A 19,010-nucleotide genomic window follows, 5' to 3' on the forward strand; every position below is an offset into this window, starting at 1 on the left:
GGATATATGTGTACACACATACATGCATATACAAACACAAATGAGATCGTGTTATAAATACTGTTTTCTTACTACCTCTTCACTTGAGACTGTATCATGGGCGTTTTTCTTTATGAGCAAATAATGTCACTTTTACTCTTTCCATTAATTTTGTTGCATGGACAAATACATAAATTTATTTAACAAACTCTTATTAATAGCAGATTGTTTCCAACTTTTAATTAGCAAAACCAGCATTCCAGGGAAGCCCTGTGTACACTATAACTTTGTGTGCCTATCCTGTTATTCCTTCCCTGAGGATAAATTCCTAAATGTAAATTTGCTGTGTCAGAGAATATAGGCAGTGTTACAGTCTGACGCTTGCTGCCTAATTGCGCTTCAGAAGGAGTAGATCTAATTCTGTTATGCCTCGGATTACCCACCGTCTACATCCCAATCGATACTGGGTCATGTCTAACTTTGACAGTCTGAAAAACCAGTAGTATGTCATTCCCATTAAGATTCTGATCACTGCTTATCTTAATTTAGTGGTCATCAGTACTTTCTCAATGAATTGCGTATGTCCCTAGCCCATTTTTCCCTGGTGTATAAGATCTCCCTTGGCGTTAAAATTTCAGTCCCTTCCTGTGTATGCTGCAGATGTTCCTGTCCGTCTTGTAACTTTGTTGTCCTAACTGTATGGAAATTATTGAGTTTTAAATTTAACTCTAGCTTTGGTCTCTTCAAAAGCGTGTCCTCGTCCCTTAAGGGTATAAATATTTAAGAGCAATTCTGAATTTGGCCTTCTTTGTCAGCTTGCTCCTTTGCTGAGTATTTCTTTTGTCCCTCTCTGTTTTATATTTTCCCCTCTTCTTCAGCCCTGTCCCTCACCCTCAAGTCTAGTTATCTTTGTTATGTTCTTAGAAAGTACCCACTCTTAGCTCCCCAAAACTATTTTGAAAATTCTGTAAAAACGATGTTTGTGGAAAGTGCGTAATAATATTTAATTTGTCCTTTTGAAAGCTAGATATTTTCAACTCTCTTGTCTGTTGCCTTTGCTAATAACATTATTTCAGCCTGAAATCTTCTAGGATGGAGTCCCATAAGAGCTCTTCCATTCCAGGGAAGAATCTAGAAAAAGTAGCTAGCTTAAGTGGGGCCAACCCACAGGATGACCTTCTTGAGCGTGTTCTTTAAAGACCTGTGAAGCCTGTTGCCAAGTTCTGGAATGGAATTGATTTAGGCTGATAAGCAAGTAAAGAAAGGATTACTAGTTTCTTAGAACGCTGACTTCAAAGCTTAGTGTGGACACTAAATTACTGTTAAAAACCACTGTAGCATTCAGGCCAGCAGCTTTCAATGTCTCCATCCTGTGCCTTCAAGGAATTCTCATGTCGATAGCACTTTGGGCCAAGGAAGATCTGTACCCACAAAGGTGCCAGCTGTCTTCACAGCATGTCGGTCACAGCTACACAGTTCATTTGAAAATACCAGAAAAGTTCACTTATTTTATATGCTCCAGAAGCTCTTTAAATGAGGAAAGTTGAAACTGTGTAGGAGAGAGCTTGCATTTTTTCTTTTTAATTTTTATTTATTTTGGAGAGAGAGAGCACGAGCGGCAGAAGGGCAGAGAGAGAGGGAGACAGAATCCGAAGCAGGCTCCAGGCTCGGAGCCATCAGCACAGAGCCAGATGTGGGGCTTGAACTCACAAACCGTGAGATCATGACCTGAGCCGAAGTCGGATGTTTAACCGACTGAGCCACCCAGGCGCCCCTCCCCCCCCTTTTTTTTGAGAGCTTGCATTTTAGAAAGCAGATTAGTTACATGGTATGGGTTTTCAATGAAAATGGCTTTCTAGTGCACAGCCTCTGTTTGACCAGGGAGTCTTTTTTTTTTAATTTTAGTATGTAGTTATTTATTGAGAGAGACAGAGCCTGAGCATGCGAAGCGGAGGGTCAGAGATGGGGAGGGAGAGAATCCCAAGCAGGCTCCGCACTATAAGCTCAGAGCCCGATGCAGGGCTCGAACTCATGAACTGTGAGACCATGACCTGAGCCAAAATCAAGAGCCAGTCGCCCAACAGAATGAAGCACCCGGGCACCCCTGACCAAGGAGACTTGTGGCTGTCTGCAAGTGTTTTGAAACTATTTTTTGAATCCATCAGCAGGACGGTGTGACTTAATCATAACGTGTTTGAGTGTTTTAGATTATACTTTTGTCTAAAAGGCACTCACATTTATAAGAAAGGCGGAGTGCCAGTCTGTCTCTTCTGTTATTGTTTCAGGTAGGAACAGTCACTGAATATCAAAGAAAGTATGAAACTATGTAGCGAAACTGTCAGTTAATTTACATCTGGCCAGGGAAAGATACTGACTTACAGCAAAGGAAACCTGATTCTGCGTGCATCCTAGAAAAGAAGACCTTAGATTTCGCAACACAGGATTTAAAGGAGAAACTGGGCATGTTTATACTAGTTAAAAATTCAGTATATGTGAGACAGTGTACGTTGAATTGAGTCTAGCTGAAGTAAGCCTATACTGTTGCATAGTATAACCAGAGCAGTCACTTGTTTTCCAAGATAATTTTCATGCCAGTGAATTTTTATCTTACATCTCTTCTTACCAACTAGTTATTGGGTCGGACTATAACTATTACTTTAAAAAGTCCAGACTGGATCAAAAATCTGGAAGAAGAAATGAGTTTAGAGAAAATTAACGTTCCGTTGCCGTCATCGACAAGCTCTACCCTGCTTGGTGAAGATGCGGAGGTCACAGCAGATTTCGATATGGAAGGTTTGTTTATCGAACGCATTTCCTTCTGCACCTCTAGATAAGTGTCCTTCCCATCCGCGAAGTCTCAGTCCCCATCTCTGTCTTCTTGTAACACACAGAGCAGCATCAATTAGATTTTGTTTTGCGTCGTATTGCGTGTAGTTTGCCGGTACCTGGACTTCAAATTGCAAACGTATTTGCCCTTCTGCCATTGAAAGGATAAGATCTTTACAAGTGCTAGTTCATGTCCGTGTACCACAGGGGCACCAATTGGTATTTCTGGTGTGTGGTTTGCAACCACTAATTGCAGTTAAGGTAGAGAGGGAGAATTTCAAAGCGCGTGTTCTAACAACAGAAATGAGTTAAAAATAATGACGATAAAAGAAGGTATATTTCAAAGCAATTTTAGGAAAGATTCTCAAGGCGGCTAGGAGCACATGCATTTGAACGGACCCATATAAATGTAGCCATCTCGAATTTAGTGTTCAGTTATCTGGGCAATAGTTTCCTTAAATGTGATTAAGAAGTGCAGGTGCTTTCTAATGCTATATGCTGTATTTTTCTAGCATGTTTTCCATTAAAATGCATGCCTTAGTTTATAAAATGACAGTCTATCATACTGTGAGACCCTGTACATCTAGAGAACACATTAAGAGTTGACCGCCTTAGGAGACAATGCCAGTTTTCCCTTTTCTCTATTCATTTGTTGACTTAGTCCACACATTTATGTCATATCTTTTATGTGCCAAGTGCATACCGGGTGCTGGAAATTCAACAGATGTCAGCCTTGCCCTTCCAGAACTCCTAGCTTAGTGGCGTTACAAGTGAGCGGGTAGCGAGAATCTCGTGACAGCGATGCAGTGGCGAGCGACTCTGGGAGTTCACGGGAGAGTTGCCCAACCCGGATTTGGGAAGTTGGGAACGGTTTCCCAGAGGAATTGAAATTTAAGTTGAGAATCTAAAGACTGGGTGAGAATTAGATGAGAGAAGGTAGAGGGGGAAAACCAGGAAGAAGGGATGTGCAAGACCACAGTGGGGAAAGGCTCACAGTTCTTCCATAAATATGCTCGTGAGGGAGTAAACAGAGAGAAAAGAAAGCAGGAGGGGAGGCAGTGGGGGTGGGACATGGATTTGGTTTCGATCGTGTCAAACTGAGGTGCCTTTGGAGCCTGCTGGGCCCACATGTAGGCTGTGGGTACCTGGGCCTGGTGCTCCAGAGAGCCCTGGGCTCACGGGGCAATTATAATGGCAGTGAAAGCCATGGCTAGTCATTAGCTTGGCCAGAAGGTCTATGTAGAGATGGGAGAAAACCAGTCCTGGGAACGAGCAGAGAAACTCAGACTTTAAGGACAGGCAGAAGGCAGCTGCTCATAAAAACAAAATGAGAAGAAACAACTAGAAATGTCAAAGACCCAAGAGGTTGGCGTAAAAATCAAGGCAAGAAATGGTAACAAAGGAGGCATAGTCAGTGGAGTCCTGTGTCACAGAGAGAGGAGGAGAAACGGGGACCACAACTTGCCCTTTGGATTTAATAACAGTGAAAGCGGCTGTTGGTGACACTCATGAGAGTACTTTCAGTGCAGTGATGAAGCCAGATGGTGGTAAATGGAGGTGTGGGTAGAAGATGAAGAAGCGGAGAGAGTGTCTGGAGACAGCTCTTTAAAGAAGCTAAGATGGGGGTGGCGGAGAGAAAAGGGCAGTTGCTCCAGGGAGATCGGGGGTCCAGGGGGTGCTGTTTGAAAGGAGAGAGGCTTGAGAATGCTTAGCGCTGATGGAAAGGGCTGATGGTGTTGGGGACCATCAGGGCAGAAGGAGTGGGGGCGCAGGTCACTGAGAAAACGGGGGAGGGGCAGAACCCCCTTTGTTTCCCCCACAAAGACCTAAGTGCAACCACGGGATTGGACTCCAGTTTGGCAGCAGGTTGTCGAAGGGGACGGGGGTCCCATCTTAAGACTTCTCTTTCCTCTGTGAAGTGTTAAAAGTTGAGGCTATCTGCAGGCCTAGGGCAACCCGCCGTTTGGGGAAGAGTCGAGAAGTTTTCGAGATAAAGCTCCTGAGATGGAGTTCGGCGGGAGCCAGTCACAAAACCGTGGAATTGCCAGGCAGCTTTGGGATCCCAGAGGAGGCTGAAGACTGCAAATTTAATGCCACCGCAACCGTCAGCACCACGTGACCAGCAGCAGCCCAGGTGCAGCCACAGAGAGATTAGACAGTGCAAATGACAGGTGGGACAAAAGAACAGTGCATGGGGGGCGCGGGGGTGGTGGAGGTGAAGTGCCCTGGAATGTGAAGTCACCTTCAGAGGAGCAGAATCCGACAGACAGGGGCTGAAAGTAGAGGGGGCCCAAAGGCCTGGATCCTGATGAAGTCCCAAGAGGAAAGAGTAACTGAGAGCGAGAACCGGAAGGCTGGGAGCTAAGGGTCAGAATGAAGTGTCGGGAGCGTATTTCGGAGGCGGTGCCGCTGTGAGGGCTGTGTGTGTTTGAGCGGAGGAGAGTGGAAGGACAAGACCAAGGCATTTAGGTTGTCGCTGCGTTACCGTCGATGCGAACTTTGATGTCACCCAGAAAGATGGTGGGACCTGACTGCCATCCTGCTCTCTGCTTAGTCCTCGATGAACGGGTTCAGGTGACCAGGAGGATGGAGGTTGGAGATCATGACAGCAAGGAGGTATACGGGGTGTTCCGTAAACTCCCGCTGGCATAGCCTCAGAGAAGTTTGTTCAGGACTGGAAGGTTAATGTTCTGAAATTGGAATGAGGTTGCGAGGGGCACCCTGGCTGTACTTTCCAGCCTCGAGGAAAGGGGAGATGGGGGAGCCCGGGAGAGCCCAGGGGGAGGAGTGGTGAGGAGACTCTGGGGGAAGGGTGTGCACTGGAGCTGAGTTGAGGGCAGTGGGGAGGGAGCAGTTCCACAGGGCACGTAGGAAGGTTCGAAAGGAGAGCGGTAAACCTTTCAGTCGGCCAGCACTGGTCCGGCTGCTGAGTGGAGAATTGAAAGCTGTGAGTCACCCCGCTCAGTCACCACTGGCATCCTGATGCCCTGAGGTCATAGGCTTCTCTTTAATTACATTTTCTGTAAGGGCGTTGATACTATTTCTGGTTCCGCACACATCCAATTTTTATATGTGTCTACATACTTAACCTATGCACACTGCGATGTCATAATGTGAACGTGTTTATTTTGCGTCTTGAACCCCCTGAAACCTGGATTGGTGAAGACCATCTCTGAGAAAGTTGAAATGGTGGTCATTTTGATAACCTTGTGTCCTTAGGTGATGTTGATGACTACAGTGCTGAAGTTGAGGAAATTCTTCCCCAGCACCTCCAGCCGTCCTCAAGTTCTGGCCTCGGCACTTCCCCGAGCTCTTCACCCCGAACCAGTCCCTGCCAGTCACCAACCATATCAGAGGGTCCTGTGCCTTCCCTTCCCATAAGACCGAGTCGGGCACCATCAAGAACACCTGGGCATCCATCTTCACAAAGTGTGTATTTTCCTTAAAGTTGTGTAGGACCTTCCCTAGCTGATTTTATTTTATTTGTTTCTTAATTTTTTTAAATATTTGTTTATTTTTGAGAGAGAGCGAGAGAGAGACAGAGTGTGAGCAGGGGAGGGGCAGAGAGGGAAGTAGACATTATCCAAAGCAGGCTCTGGGCTCTGAGCTGTCAGCACAGAGCCTGATGCCAGGCTTGAACCCACAAACTGTGAGATCATGACCTGAGCTCAAGTCGGACTCGCAACTGACTGAGCCACCCAGATGCCCCAATATATTTGATTTTAGACGATCAAATCTCTGTCGCCTTTGGATCTGTACCATGTTTTCTGTGCATACAGAAGAGGAAACTTTGTAGATGGTAAGCTCTAAATGGAAAGGAAACTCATCATCACTTCGCTTGATGAGAATTTTTCTGAAATCATTTTTTCTATGTGCTTAGGTTTATCCATGTCTTAAAACGAATGTTTTTCTATCATTATAGTAAGAACTCATAACTATCTGGGCTTACCTATATATCTGTACGTAACCTATATTATAGTATGAATTAAGAAGAGACAAAATTTTTTTTTTAATTCAGATTTGTAGTCATTACTTCCTAAAGTTGGAATATCTGTCTCTGGAAATTGTTACATCCCATGATTCCATGCTCACCAGCATCTCCAGAAAATGTCTTCCATTTCATAGATTTCTCCAGTTCTCCCATACTGCTCTTAGAGGCCTGACTTCTTTAGTTAAACTCAGGATGAGCTCAGGTCTAGAGAAAAGAAGAGATTCCTTTTTCCTTCTCGGTAGGGGCCAGCCGACTGCAAATGACTTCCTTCAGCCCACACTGTGTGCCGCCTTGATGGGGCCACTTGGTAAATCGGCTCTCAGCACCTGGGGCCTCGGCCAGCTGGTCCACAGGAGCTGGCGCCATTGCTTCCATGGCACCAATGGGGAATTTACTGGCAGAACTGCTTACGTTATTGACACCAGAAATGCGTGTCCGTACATGACAGTACAAAGTGAGAAAGTAAGCAAAATCGAGGATTTCTCACACGTATTGGGAAGTACCATACCTTTGCGCTCACACCCACTGCTCTCACCTGCTGTACTTGTTCAGGTTCTCCTATGGACGCTCTGCCGGCAACACAGCTGCAGCAAAAAGATTCTCAGACCTTAGAGCCCAAGCGGCCTCCTCCTCCCCGCCCGGTGGCTCCTCCTACGCGCCCCGCCCCCCCACAGAGACCACCCCCACCTTCAGGTAACAAACCACGTGATTTCCATTTGGGCTAGATTTCCGATCTTCCTCCGTTCTATTTTATGGTGTTTTGCACGCTTAAAACCTCTAGCTTCCAGATTTTATGATTTTTCTGTCATTGTTGCTACTGCCTCAGCCTTTCTCTAAGGAACATGGCAGGCCCCTCGGAACAGGTAAAAAGAGTGTTTCCCAGCTAGATTTCTGTAATAGGGCTTTCTAGCTGCCTTCTTACAGGTGTGCACAAAATGTTTTGTTTTTGCTAATTTGATGCAGTTGCACTAACTTCTGTAAAATATGTAAGTAGAACTGAAGGGCATACATATACTTACTTCCCATAAAGTGTTATGAATTTGCCTAAATATGCTTTTTAAGTAAGTATAGTGTTGCTATTTAAATTGTGAGAAATATTTGCGTTAAATAATAGCTTTTTTATAGTACCAAGATACTAAGATGTAGTTCCTACATGTTATTTAACATCATGAATACTATAATAAATCTTTGACGTTTCAGTTTTTTATTTAATGTCATTTCCTTTCTGCTGCATATTTTCTTATGAACTCTAAGGAGCTAGGAGTCCTGCACCTGCTAGAAAGGAAATTGGAGGTAACCATTTATATTTGTCATAATACATGCATCTCGCTTCATTCATGTTTTGGAATTTTATCCCTGTAACTAAAAAGACATTTCAGATTTGTCTGATAAAAGTCAAAGTGAATGATATTTATACTCCAAGTTAAAAATGGCCCCAAACTTTCATTATATTCCTGTTAAGTAAAAGATTAGAGTTCAGTTTCATTCATGAATAGAACTAATAGAGGCTTCCATTTTCCGGGTAGACATGGTTGAATTACTCATCAAGGACCAGTACACTTTTTCTTAATAAATATAGTTAGTTTGGTGACAAAGATTTAGTTCCCCCAAATCACACTAATTTCAAAAGGAATTCAGGTATAGTAAATATAGAACATTTCCCAAGTATTTGGTGATGATCTAGTACATTCCTTCTCTAGAAGCTTAGCAAATCTGACGAGCAAAATTTCCAGGAATGCAGCTTAAAGTTATAATTATCTGAAACATATCCTTCAGTTTTCATGGCTTTATCATAACTTGTCATAAAAGTTAATGCTTCACTTTTTTTCAACACAATAATGATTTTTTTCAATAAGGAAGTTTTTGTTCACAAATGGATCACTCTTCAAAAAAGTGTACTCGATTGGGTTTACGTGAAAATTTCTCACAAAACTCCACTGGAGCTCTGGTTTGACAAGTGCGTTTAATCTACGTCTCAGGAGAGGATGGGCCAGGTTGTCATAATTCTGCAGAAGAGCCTTTACAAATGTACCGTTAATATTTTTAAGGCTCACTGTACTTGTGTGGTTGTTCTGTTTCCACTCTGGCCATCTGGTGCCGATGCTGACCAAGTCGTGTTATCACAGGCTGACTTTGCTTGTGTGCAGGTTTTAAGGACTTTGTGTAGAAAACAAAGCTCAATTATTTCAGCATGACAGTCTCCGCAGAACACTGCTGGATGATGATTTTTCCATCAGCTTACAAAAAAACCTTAATTTTCCCCATTTTAAACTCCTGCCTTTATTTGTATTTTTATAAGTTCTATTTATCCTCCTCTTTTTAAGTAGGAAAACAACTTGCAGAAAATAAGTTTTTAAATGGATTTGTGAAAAAGTTATAAAATCTGACTTAATTTTTAAAAAGTGCTTCTTTTCATAATTGTTTCATAGGCAACGTTTGCAGCTTATTTATTTTTTTAACCCTATAAGCCAGTAACTCCTTTAAGGCAGTAACTTAGAGGAAGTCATTATAGTACTTTTGGAGTTTTCTTAAAATGATGCATCAAAAACTAACCTCTAAGAAACTAATAGAGTCTCATAGAAATTTATAATGAAATTGAAGCTGATTTTGTTTCCCCGTTTTGCCTGTCAAACATTAGAGCTTTTATTAGTGATTTAACTGTGAATGTAACAAGATGATCTGTAAAGCAAAGGCTTTCTTGAAGATATTTTAAAATTCCCTAGTAATCTCAGTTATAAAAAGAAAACTGTCATCCCCTTTCTAGGCTGTTTGAGGAAAGGGAGGACTGGGGTTTTTGGGCAAGGCATCTAAAGTCGCTTTGGTTTGTAGCGATATCTTTGAAGAAATGTTAGGCAGTAGAAGAACCTTTTTTTGCAAAAGTCAGCTGGAGGAGGAAATTGTGTCTTGTGCCTGCCTTTCGGTCTGTGCCCTGGGCCCTGAACAATACACAGCTTCTGTTCTTTCTCTAAAAAGGTGTCGGAGCCCCTCCCAGTCCTGGGGCAGCTAGGCGAGAGACGGAAGGTAACAAGACTTCTGCGCCCTAGAAACGGACCTCTCACCTCACTTCCAAGTGTCAGCCCCCCAGCACGTCAAGGCACACTAAGTCTGCCCTTGGTCTGCCTGTAAACTTCCCCACCCCTCCTCTTACACCGTGTAACCTTGTACTTTTTCCCGTTTCATTCTGTGTTGTGGATAGTTTCTAACGGGTGACCCATTTAATTTCCCTCCAATTCTTAACATTGTTGTGCACTCTGTTTTGTATATATTGTCGTACCTACTTAGGATATGAAATTACTGTACAATGGCATTTTAAGAAGAATGCCTTTCAAAATTCTTTTCAGAGTGAGTCAGAAATGTACTATACCAACTCTGAAGTTTTAAAAATTAATAATCGTAATTAAATCCTATTAATTCTAGTCCAAGAATAAGTATTTTGTGGATGATTTCAAATAACATAAATTTTTTTCTGCATAGTAATGCTGAACTAAATTTGCTTAAAAGACCTAAGACTAGGGGCGCCTGGGTGGCGCAGTCGGTTAGGTGTCCGACTTCAGCCAGGTCACGATCTCACGGTCCGGGAGTTCGAGCCCCGCGTCAGGCTCTGGGCTGATGGCTCAGAGCCTGGAGCCTGTTTCCGATTCTGTGTCTCCCTCTCTCTCTGCCCCTCCCCCGTTCATGCTCTGTCTCTCTCTGTCCCCAAAATAAATAAACGTTGAAAAAAAAAAATTAAAAGACCTAAGACTAGAAGCCATTCAGTAAGATTCTAATGATCAAACGGCTGATGGATTTAACATAACAATTACTCTTGAATTTCCTTTAAAAAAGAATAAATTTGAGATGCCACCTTTAATAGCCAACCTTTAATAGCCAACCCCCCTCCCACACACACACTCCTTTTGGCCCCTAAAGTGATTTATATCATTTCATTCTTCTGTACCTTTCTAGTGAGTTTGAACCACATATTAACACTGTCCTCCGTAAAGCAAATACTTATTTGTAAGATATGCCTGCCTTCTACCTTAATCATGGGATTTCGTTGTGGGAATCTAAAAGATCTCATTGTAAGATTTCTTTACCGATAATGGTATCTACAGCATGAAGCCCTGAAACAGTGTTGTTAGCAGCCCCTTGCGGAACTTGGAAAATGCTGTGTTTGCTCAGGAGCTTTGTCCGGCAAGCTCTGAGAAGCAGCGGGGTCACTGCTTGTGACCATTCACACAGGGCGACCTTCTGTTTTCAAGGTTCGCAGGAGAGAACTGTGTTAGGAAAGTCACCTTAGAAGTAACGCTGTGAGATACCAGACCGAGGGCTAAACTGTCTCTCACAGAATACTTCACTAGAAGCATTTTAATTTCTCTCTCTTCTGGGGACATTTCCTTCAGGACTGATAATAGCTTTCATCCTTATCCAAAGCAGTATGCCTTGGGTTCCCATCTCATGCCCCCATTTGTGCTGGTAACGAAACAGAACACCCAGCTGATGTTATACAGTGTTGCCTGACTGTTTACTTATGACTCCTTTCTTTCCCTTCCTGCTTCAAAGCACCCAAAAGCCCTGGAACCACACGGAAAGAAAACATAGGTAAAAACACTTGAATTTAGCTACGTAACCTTAAAACTGGACGATGTAGACACTGGGGATTTAAGTACATGGTTTCTTGTTTCTTTCTTTTTGTAAAAGAACCTAAATACACAGTGTGATGTCTTTGTTTCAGGACGCACTCAGCCTTCACCTCAGGCAGGACTCCCAGGCCCAGGACCTGCTGGATACAGTGCAGCCAGACCGGTAGGCAGCACCTAGCCCGGGAGCCTAGAGGTTCAAGTTCTGGGTCCCAGTTTGCTATTAGTCAGATGTGTTATCTTGGGAGGTCATGTGGCCAGTCCAGGCCTGGTTTCCTCGACTCCAAAATGAGGGAATCGCACTTGTTGATCTCCAGGGTACCTTTCAACTGTTAACATTCTAGCGCACTCTTCAAAAATAACTAAATATACTTTATTATTTGAATCAAAGTGATGCATGTCAGTAATTAGGGTCACTGAGGATCTTAACATTTATGAGAGGCCAGTGTATCTGTGCAGCGGTTTAAGGTATTTTCTGAGTAATTAATGGGGAATATAAAGTCATCCTTCAATAAGAAGGATTTTAAAACTAGATTGCAGGGACGAAAATTCATGATGAGAGTCCGCATACTAAAACTGGTTCTGAAGGTAGTCAAGTAGGAGAGCAGATGGTGTTGCAGGGCTTCTCCCTTCCTTGTAGATCTGTGCTCTTCTGTGTTCATCATATGCTCTCTTAGACACATAATTATCCTAATATTTACCTACATGAAAACTTCCTCTGGGGTCAGGTAATACAAGGAAATGGGAACCCGGATCAGCGGCTCATCTAGTGGCTCCTGGGACTTCTGGGGGGGGGGGGCCTCGAGCCAAAGAGTGGGTTCTGGGGCTGGACTCTCGGGGGCAATGTAGGGGCCACTTCTAATGAAACTGCTCCCGGTTCCTGGTAAGAAATTGTCATAAAATTTCTAAGATAGAAATCCCTTGTCTTTTCTGTTATAGCTGTCCTGTTAACATCCACCCTAAAAGCCCTTTACTATGTGTAATAGTACACTCCAAATTAAAGTGTCTGTGGAATATACCTATAGATAAATACACACACACACACACACACACACACACACCCCTGCAGATACCTATTACCCATTCTCCTTTTCTCAGAAAAGGGAAAATTGCTATTCACTGACTTTATCAGTGCACTTTATTTAATGCCTTTAGAGTAGGGAAGGTAAGTCAGGATTTTGTGATTGCAATAATAACATTTGCCTAAAATAAGAAATATTGGGGACTAAGAGGCTCCAGCAAACTTATGAAAATAGACAACATGTGTTTCACCAGCATCTCTTTTTTTTTAATTTTTTTAATGTTTATTTTTGAGAGAAGGAAAGAGAGAGAGAGAGAGAGAGAGAGAGAGACAGAGTGTGAGCGGGGGAGGAGCAGAGAGAGAGGGAGACACAGAATCCAAAGCAGGCTCCAGGCCGTGAGCTGTCAGCGCAGAGCCCGACACGGAGCTGGAACTTACGCACCATGATATCATGACCTGAGCCGAAGTCGGACGCTTAACCAACCGAGCCACCCAAGCGACCCTCACCAGTGTCTCTCTTAATTAATTTAGCACATTGGATCTAGTCATTCAAGAGTTTTTCCTTCTGTGTTTGAAAAAAAAAAAAAAAAAAATCCCAGGGTGTGGATTTTCTTAAGCGTCTTAGTTGCTACACGTATGTGTATCTTCCCTCTCCTCTTGAGCTTTAACGCCATCCCTGTCCCCTGTGAGGGCACCACTGCACGTGGGGCAAGGCAGAGGCCCCGCCGCCCCGCGCACCCGAGCTTGGGTCCTGGCCTTCCTTTCTAGCTTTGCGGCCTTGGGAACGCTGTATACATTTCTTTGTGGTAATTGAAAATGGAGGTGATAAACTTAGCACCTGCCTCTGGGGGGTATTTTGAGGATGAAATGGAAGTGCCTCAGAGCGCTTAAGTAACGTTGTGCCTGACGCCTCGTACACAGTCCGGAACAAAAAGGGAGGTTGTAAGGTGTACGACTATAGGACTATAAATAGAAAGCAATGAACACAACAGGAGGGGGGCTAACGCCAGAGGGGTGACAAGACGGGATACAAAAGCAACTATTTTCACAAAATCTCATCTCGTGAAAATAAGCGTCTCAAATGTTGTGTTTCCCCTCCGCAGACTATCCCGCCCCGCGCCGGAGTGATCAGTGCCCCACAGAGCCACGCTCGGGCATCTGCTGGAAGACTGGCTCCTGAAAGCCAAAGCAGACCGCCGGAAGGACTGAAAGGTAGGCCCGAGTCCGTTCTAAGTTTTTTCACCTTTCCTTCTCCCTTCTGTCATCTCTCACCTTCCACGACCGACTCCAACAGGGAGAGCCTTCCTTCTTTGTGCCACAGGCCATGAGGCCGCTGGGGGGGGGAGCGGGGGACTAGAATCTCCCAAGGCCTCACAAAAGGAAGAACAGGATGTGGTTTTCTAGACCGGGCCTAACATCTGAAAACTCATCGTTTAGGTTCAGTCCTTCTTCCCGAACCGCTGAAGCCTCAGGCTGCGCCCCCCGTGCAGCCCTCTCTGCCCCCGCCCGTTCAGAAGATGCAGGAGCCCCTTGTCCCCGTGGCAGCGCCTCTGCCTCAGTCCGCCCCCCAGCCAAGCCTGGAAACCCCGCCGCAGCCGCCCCCTCGGAGCAGGTCGTCCCACAGCCTGCCTCCGGAGCCTTCGCCGCAGCCGCCGCAGCCGCAGGTGAGGCCCGCTGGTGAACAGAGAGCACCTTTGATGCCTTTGGTACAGTCTTTGCACCCACTTCCCTCGGACCCGGGGTTCTCAGAGAGCGAGCTTGGGATTGGCTTCTTGACGGAACTTCCCAGGGGCTCCCAGGCTCCTTTATCTTGTTCACATTCAAAGCGTTTGTGACTTCTTCATCTTTTTAAATGCCCGCTTTACTTTGGATACTTACTTAGTATAGTAGGAGGAACAGCAGTAGTTTCTTTTTCTTCTTGTTCACAGCCGATCTATTAGTTCCGGCTTTCACTTTCTGGACAGGGATGCCTTACCTCTGGCAGAATGGTTAATTTCCAGTGAACAGAGAATAATTCCTGTGTTCCTCCAGGTGCAAGCAGTGGTTCTTTTCTGAGCCCGAGCTGGCACCGGGGTCTTCAGGTATTTCTGTTTGGGGTGGGCAGCAATGGGCTTATTCACCAAGTACAAACCATCGAAAGAATAAGGGCACCTCACTGGTGTCACACAGAAAACAGTGCCATTGCCTCAGTGGGTGACAGACCTAGGATCACAAGGATTTGTCTTATGCCAGTGTGACCTCACGTTGGAAAGACTTCTGGTGTGTATATACAGAGTTATTTTAATACGGGGTGATCATGCAAGTTGAATTGTTTTATTTTTATTTGATGCCGTTTTACTTCGTTTTGCTATATACATTCTAGTAAAATTGTTAAAGTCTATGCTTAGTAAGAACATTCTTTGATGTCTAGCCTTACATTTTATTTTATCCTAATGTTTTAACTTAAAAATGTCATCAAGGCCAAAGGAATGTGTAAAGCTTTAGAAGTCTGCTCTTTCACTGACAAGGCCCCTTAAGCACATTTATAAATACTAGTTTGCCCCCATTTTTACAGCTATCTGGATATGTCCAGCTAGTAGGCAGAAGTTAACAGTTTCTTATGCTTCTGTATGGTGAAAAACAGATACTAAAGTAAATACGAGTCTTAAAATGAATATTGTCAGCAATTAGCACTTTCTCATTAGACAGTGGGTCACATTTATAAAAACTAAAGAAGGATATATAAATGAGAGAAATAAAATGTTCTCTTAAGCTGATTAATACCATAAAGTATTCTACATTTTTTAGTTCGGAAAATTGAGGATGTTGACAATGTATAAAAACTGTAGAAATCCTTCAAACAATACATGTCCACTGTTCTTTTCTCTCTGCAGATCTACTTTTAGTGAGGCATGAATTTTTCTTCTCATTTTCTTGTAATGTGTGCTATCGTATTTTGTTAAATGTAATTGGAAGGCAAAACACTTTCAAACTAGCCACCTTCAAGCTTTGACTACTGTTTTAAGACAGAAAGTAAGCACCTATTTCTTAGGAAAGAGAACCTTAATTTCTAAAAGTCTGTAATAGTTTAAGTATCCTTAGACCAACATGAACACAGATACAGTACTCTGAACTGGACAAAGAGCAAACCGTTCAGTAAGATTGCAGTTCTCAGGAGAAAATCATACCACAAAAGTACTACAGGACCAGTATTCCTATGACTACCACATTATCATTTTCTTAGGTCATTGTCCATGGTTTTGGTTTGTGTTTTTCATTGGAATGGGTATGGTAATTTGGTGGCAGACAGCATGTGCTTTGTGTGTGGCCTGGCAGAGAATGTCCTTGAATCTTGTGTCATTCACTTCATTGAAACTACGAGGGATGTTTGTTTTAAATTCTAAATATTTTTTTGGCCTCAGTCATTGATTTCAGACTCCTCCAAATATTATACACACACACACACACACACACACACACACACACACACACACACACACTTTTCTTTCTTGGGGGAGCAGGGGTCTTGTTTGTGTGCAGACCCTCTTTGGGAAGAATCACAGAGTGGTTAACGGTTTCTTCCTAGAGTGCCAGGGGGCTGGAAGGAAGGGGAGGCATTTACCTGTTTGTACCTCTTGAATTTTGAACCGTAAGAATAATGCCTATTCAAAACATAATGAACGTCTAAAATTTAACAATTGTTTTCAGCGGCTATAAGTTGAAAAGGATGAGAATTTAAAATACAACATATTTGATACTTTGGTGATCTATGAAATAGTCTTAGAACTGAACACTTAATAATTTTTATTAAGTCTTTATTATTAATTCTGCCCAAAATACACAAGGTATTTAAAACATAAAAACATACATGGCCTAGCACTACTTTTTATTATTATTTAAATGGTTTTTTACTCGATAGTTCTATATAGAAAAGACCCTTCCAATTCAAATGATCGTATAACATGTACAGAACATAGAAATGCCTCACTTATCTGCCCGACTTCTGGCATCTTGGTCATCTGATTATCATCTAAGAACCTGAAGTTCAGAAATCCAACAGGAGATAGAGTAACAGCCTCACTGCCATACTGTTGTGATAGCTGACAGTGAGAGAAGAGACCGAGTAGAAAATCTCAGCATTCTAGATCTATTTAATACCTCCTACCTTCTATCACTGCCAGAGCTGATACGCATAACCCTGAGATCATCAAGGAAGTATTCATTTAAGTCCAGGAGTCTCGTGTTTAGTAGGCAGGAAACTCTATTAATGCCTAGTACATTTTAGAATGTTGTCTTCCTCGATTGTCAAATGAGTTTTGGTATTTTAAAATGAGGTAAGCTTTAGATATTGGGGAAGATTTGCTCAAAACTGTTTTTGAGCCTACTGTTTTTTTAAAAAAAAAATACTGCTATGGTACAAAAAGATGATTTCATTTTTAAACAACAAAATTTCTTCTATTATTGTACCTTACAACTAATAAGTTATGAGGTGAATTAATGATAGTACCTTCTTTCTGAAAATTTGAGTAATATAGAATATGTCTGGATCCTGATCATTTTGTGAAAGGAAATACTGATTTTCAGTGGGCTAGTACTTCTGCAAAGTGTTGCCATTTTATACATTTCCTCTAATGGTGATAAACCCATAGGCTGTCTTGTGGCTATGTCCCACTCATCTCGGGCTGCCATAACAAAATACCAAAAACTGGGTAGCTTAAACAATAGGAATGTGTGATCTCAAAGTTCAGAGGCTTGAAGCCTGAGATCAGGAGGCCGGTACAGTTGAGTTCCCAGCTTGCAGATAGCTGCCTTCTCACTGTGTGCTCATGTGGCCTTTCCTCAGTGCTTCCGGTGGGGGAGAGAGTAGGCTCTCTGCCACGGTGTCCTTCCGGGAGCATAATCCCTCATGAGGCCACTCTCATGGCCTCATCCAACCCCAGTCACCGCCCCCCCCCCCCAAAGGCCCCACCTCCAAATACCATCACACTGAGGGTTAGGGCTTCAACATATGAATCTAGGGGGACACAAACATTCAGTCCATAACAGACTGCTTAAAGTATCTTAGAGCTCCAAAAACCTATTTGGGTTATTATTTTTGTTTTGAAGTGGCTGGTCATCAACCTCTGGCAAAATTAAAGTTTGAAACCTAATCAACGATACGTTTTTGTATTCAAAATTACAAAACAATTGGAGTTGTCTCTTGAACTCTTGCTGTGACTTGCGAATGTTGCCTCTGTCGGGTTCTGTGTATAATATAGAAATAAAAGTATTTCAAAGACTGGATCGGTAGGGTTGCTGTTTGGTCTCAGATCGTCCTCCTAACTCTTTCCTTTGATGTCTGTGTTCCCTTTCTCAAAGCAGGAGCAACCGTCAGGGTAACAGGTATTGGATTATTTCTCAATCTTATCTGTGCTTTTCATCTGTCTTAGCACATTAGATGTATGAATCTTTTGCTTCATACATCTAAAGTTTCACCCATTTTTAAAACCACCTGTCCACATTAATAAATTCTATTACCATACCATAAACCTGTTTTTTTCTTAGTATTTCAGATTTTTAGGAACCGTTTTAGTTGTTCTTATTAATGCTTTACCATATTTTTTTTGCTCTATTTTTTATGAAAATTAACAAAACTAAAAGGTGTACCTTCAAGAAGGTTGAAGGTATACAAAAGTCTGTTTGGCAAGACCAAATGGTTCTGGGTTTTAATGATGGCAGAAATACATAAATACAAAACTTCTTTTCTTAGGTTTCTTTTGGGAAATTTTTTTCAAATAATTTCAGTAACAAGATTATTTTTGGTAAGGGAGAACTTTTAGAAAGATAAAAGTTAATATTATAACAGGATTATTTAAAGGTCCTTCCAACACCTTCCTCACCATTTTTCATGTTAATTCATCACAAACCTGCTTAGATTATAAATTAATTCCAGTATAGTGGATGGTGGTGTGGCTTTCATTGTAACTTCAAGTGATCCTGCTTCTACCAAATTACCTTTAATGTATCTTGAAAACAAATTTTTTATATATGAAAATAAATTTAAACATAAAGCATTTATTTGCCACAGGCCTGCTATTATTCTAAGCTGTGCAAAGTATAAAATTCTCCTTTCCTGTAATGTCTGTGTTGTGGACCGTTCCATCTGCCGTGGGGGAATTGGGTCCCACACTCGATCAGATACTGCCATTTTGCTGCATTAATAAATAATGCAGGGGGGCACCTCGGTGGCTCAGTCAGTTAAGCATCCCACTTCAGCTCAGATCATGATCTCGGGGCTTGTGAGTTCAAGCCCCACATTGGGCTCTGCTGACAGCTCGGAGCCTGGAGCCTGCTTCGGATTCTGTGTCTCCCTCTCTCTCTGCCCCTCCCCCACTCACACTGTCCCTCTCTCCCTCAAGAATAAACATTAAAAAAAAGTTTAGGGGCACCTGGGTGGCTCAGTCTGTTAAACGTCTGACTTCAGCTCAGGTCATGATCTCACAGTTTGTGATTTCGAGCCCCATGTCGTGCTCTGTGCTATGGGTTCAGAGCCTGGAGCCTGACACATTCGGTCAGACACAGATTCTGTGTCTCCTTCTCTCTCCGCCCCTCCCCG

At 42.9% G+C, this 19,010-nt stretch overlaps 1 protein-coding gene across 10 annotated transcripts in view; it reads left to right on the top strand.

Annotated features, from left to right (window-relative positions):
• SYNJ1 (synaptojanin 1) overlaps positions 1-19,010 on the top strand; it is a 91,148-nt gene that overhangs the window by 67,405 nt on the left and 4,733 nt on the right. For 3 of the 10 annotated variants that reach the window (XM_040484036.1, XM_040484029.1, XM_040484030.1), the window contains 9 exons: positions 2,610-2,772; positions 6,025-6,234; positions 7,349-7,489; positions 8,051-8,089; positions 9,770-9,817; positions 11,339-11,377; positions 11,511-11,581; positions 13,540-13,648; positions 13,874-14,100. In XM_040484036.1, the coding sequence (XP_040339970.1) occupies positions 2,610-2,772; positions 6,025-6,234; positions 7,349-7,489; positions 8,051-8,089; positions 9,770-9,817; positions 11,339-11,377; positions 11,511-11,581; positions 13,540-13,648; positions 13,874-14,100 (1,047 nt within the window). Of the gene's footprint in view, positions 1-2,609; positions 2,773-6,024; positions 6,235-7,348; positions 7,490-8,050; positions 8,090-9,769; positions 9,818-11,338; positions 11,378-11,510; positions 11,582-13,539; positions 13,649-13,873; positions 14,101-17,773; positions 17,798-19,010 lie in introns of all 10 variants that reach the window. The other 7 variants (XM_040484033.1, XM_040484035.1, XM_040484037.1 and 4 more) reach the window with 6 other exon arrangements.

This window comes from Herpailurus yagouaroundi, unplaced genomic scaffold, assembly GCF_014898765.1.
Source record: "Herpailurus yagouaroundi ecotype Mexico unplaced genomic scaffold, PumYag 162, whole genome shotgun sequence".
Lineage (NCBI taxonomy): Eukaryota > Metazoa > Chordata > Mammalia > Carnivora > Felidae > Herpailurus > Herpailurus yagouaroundi.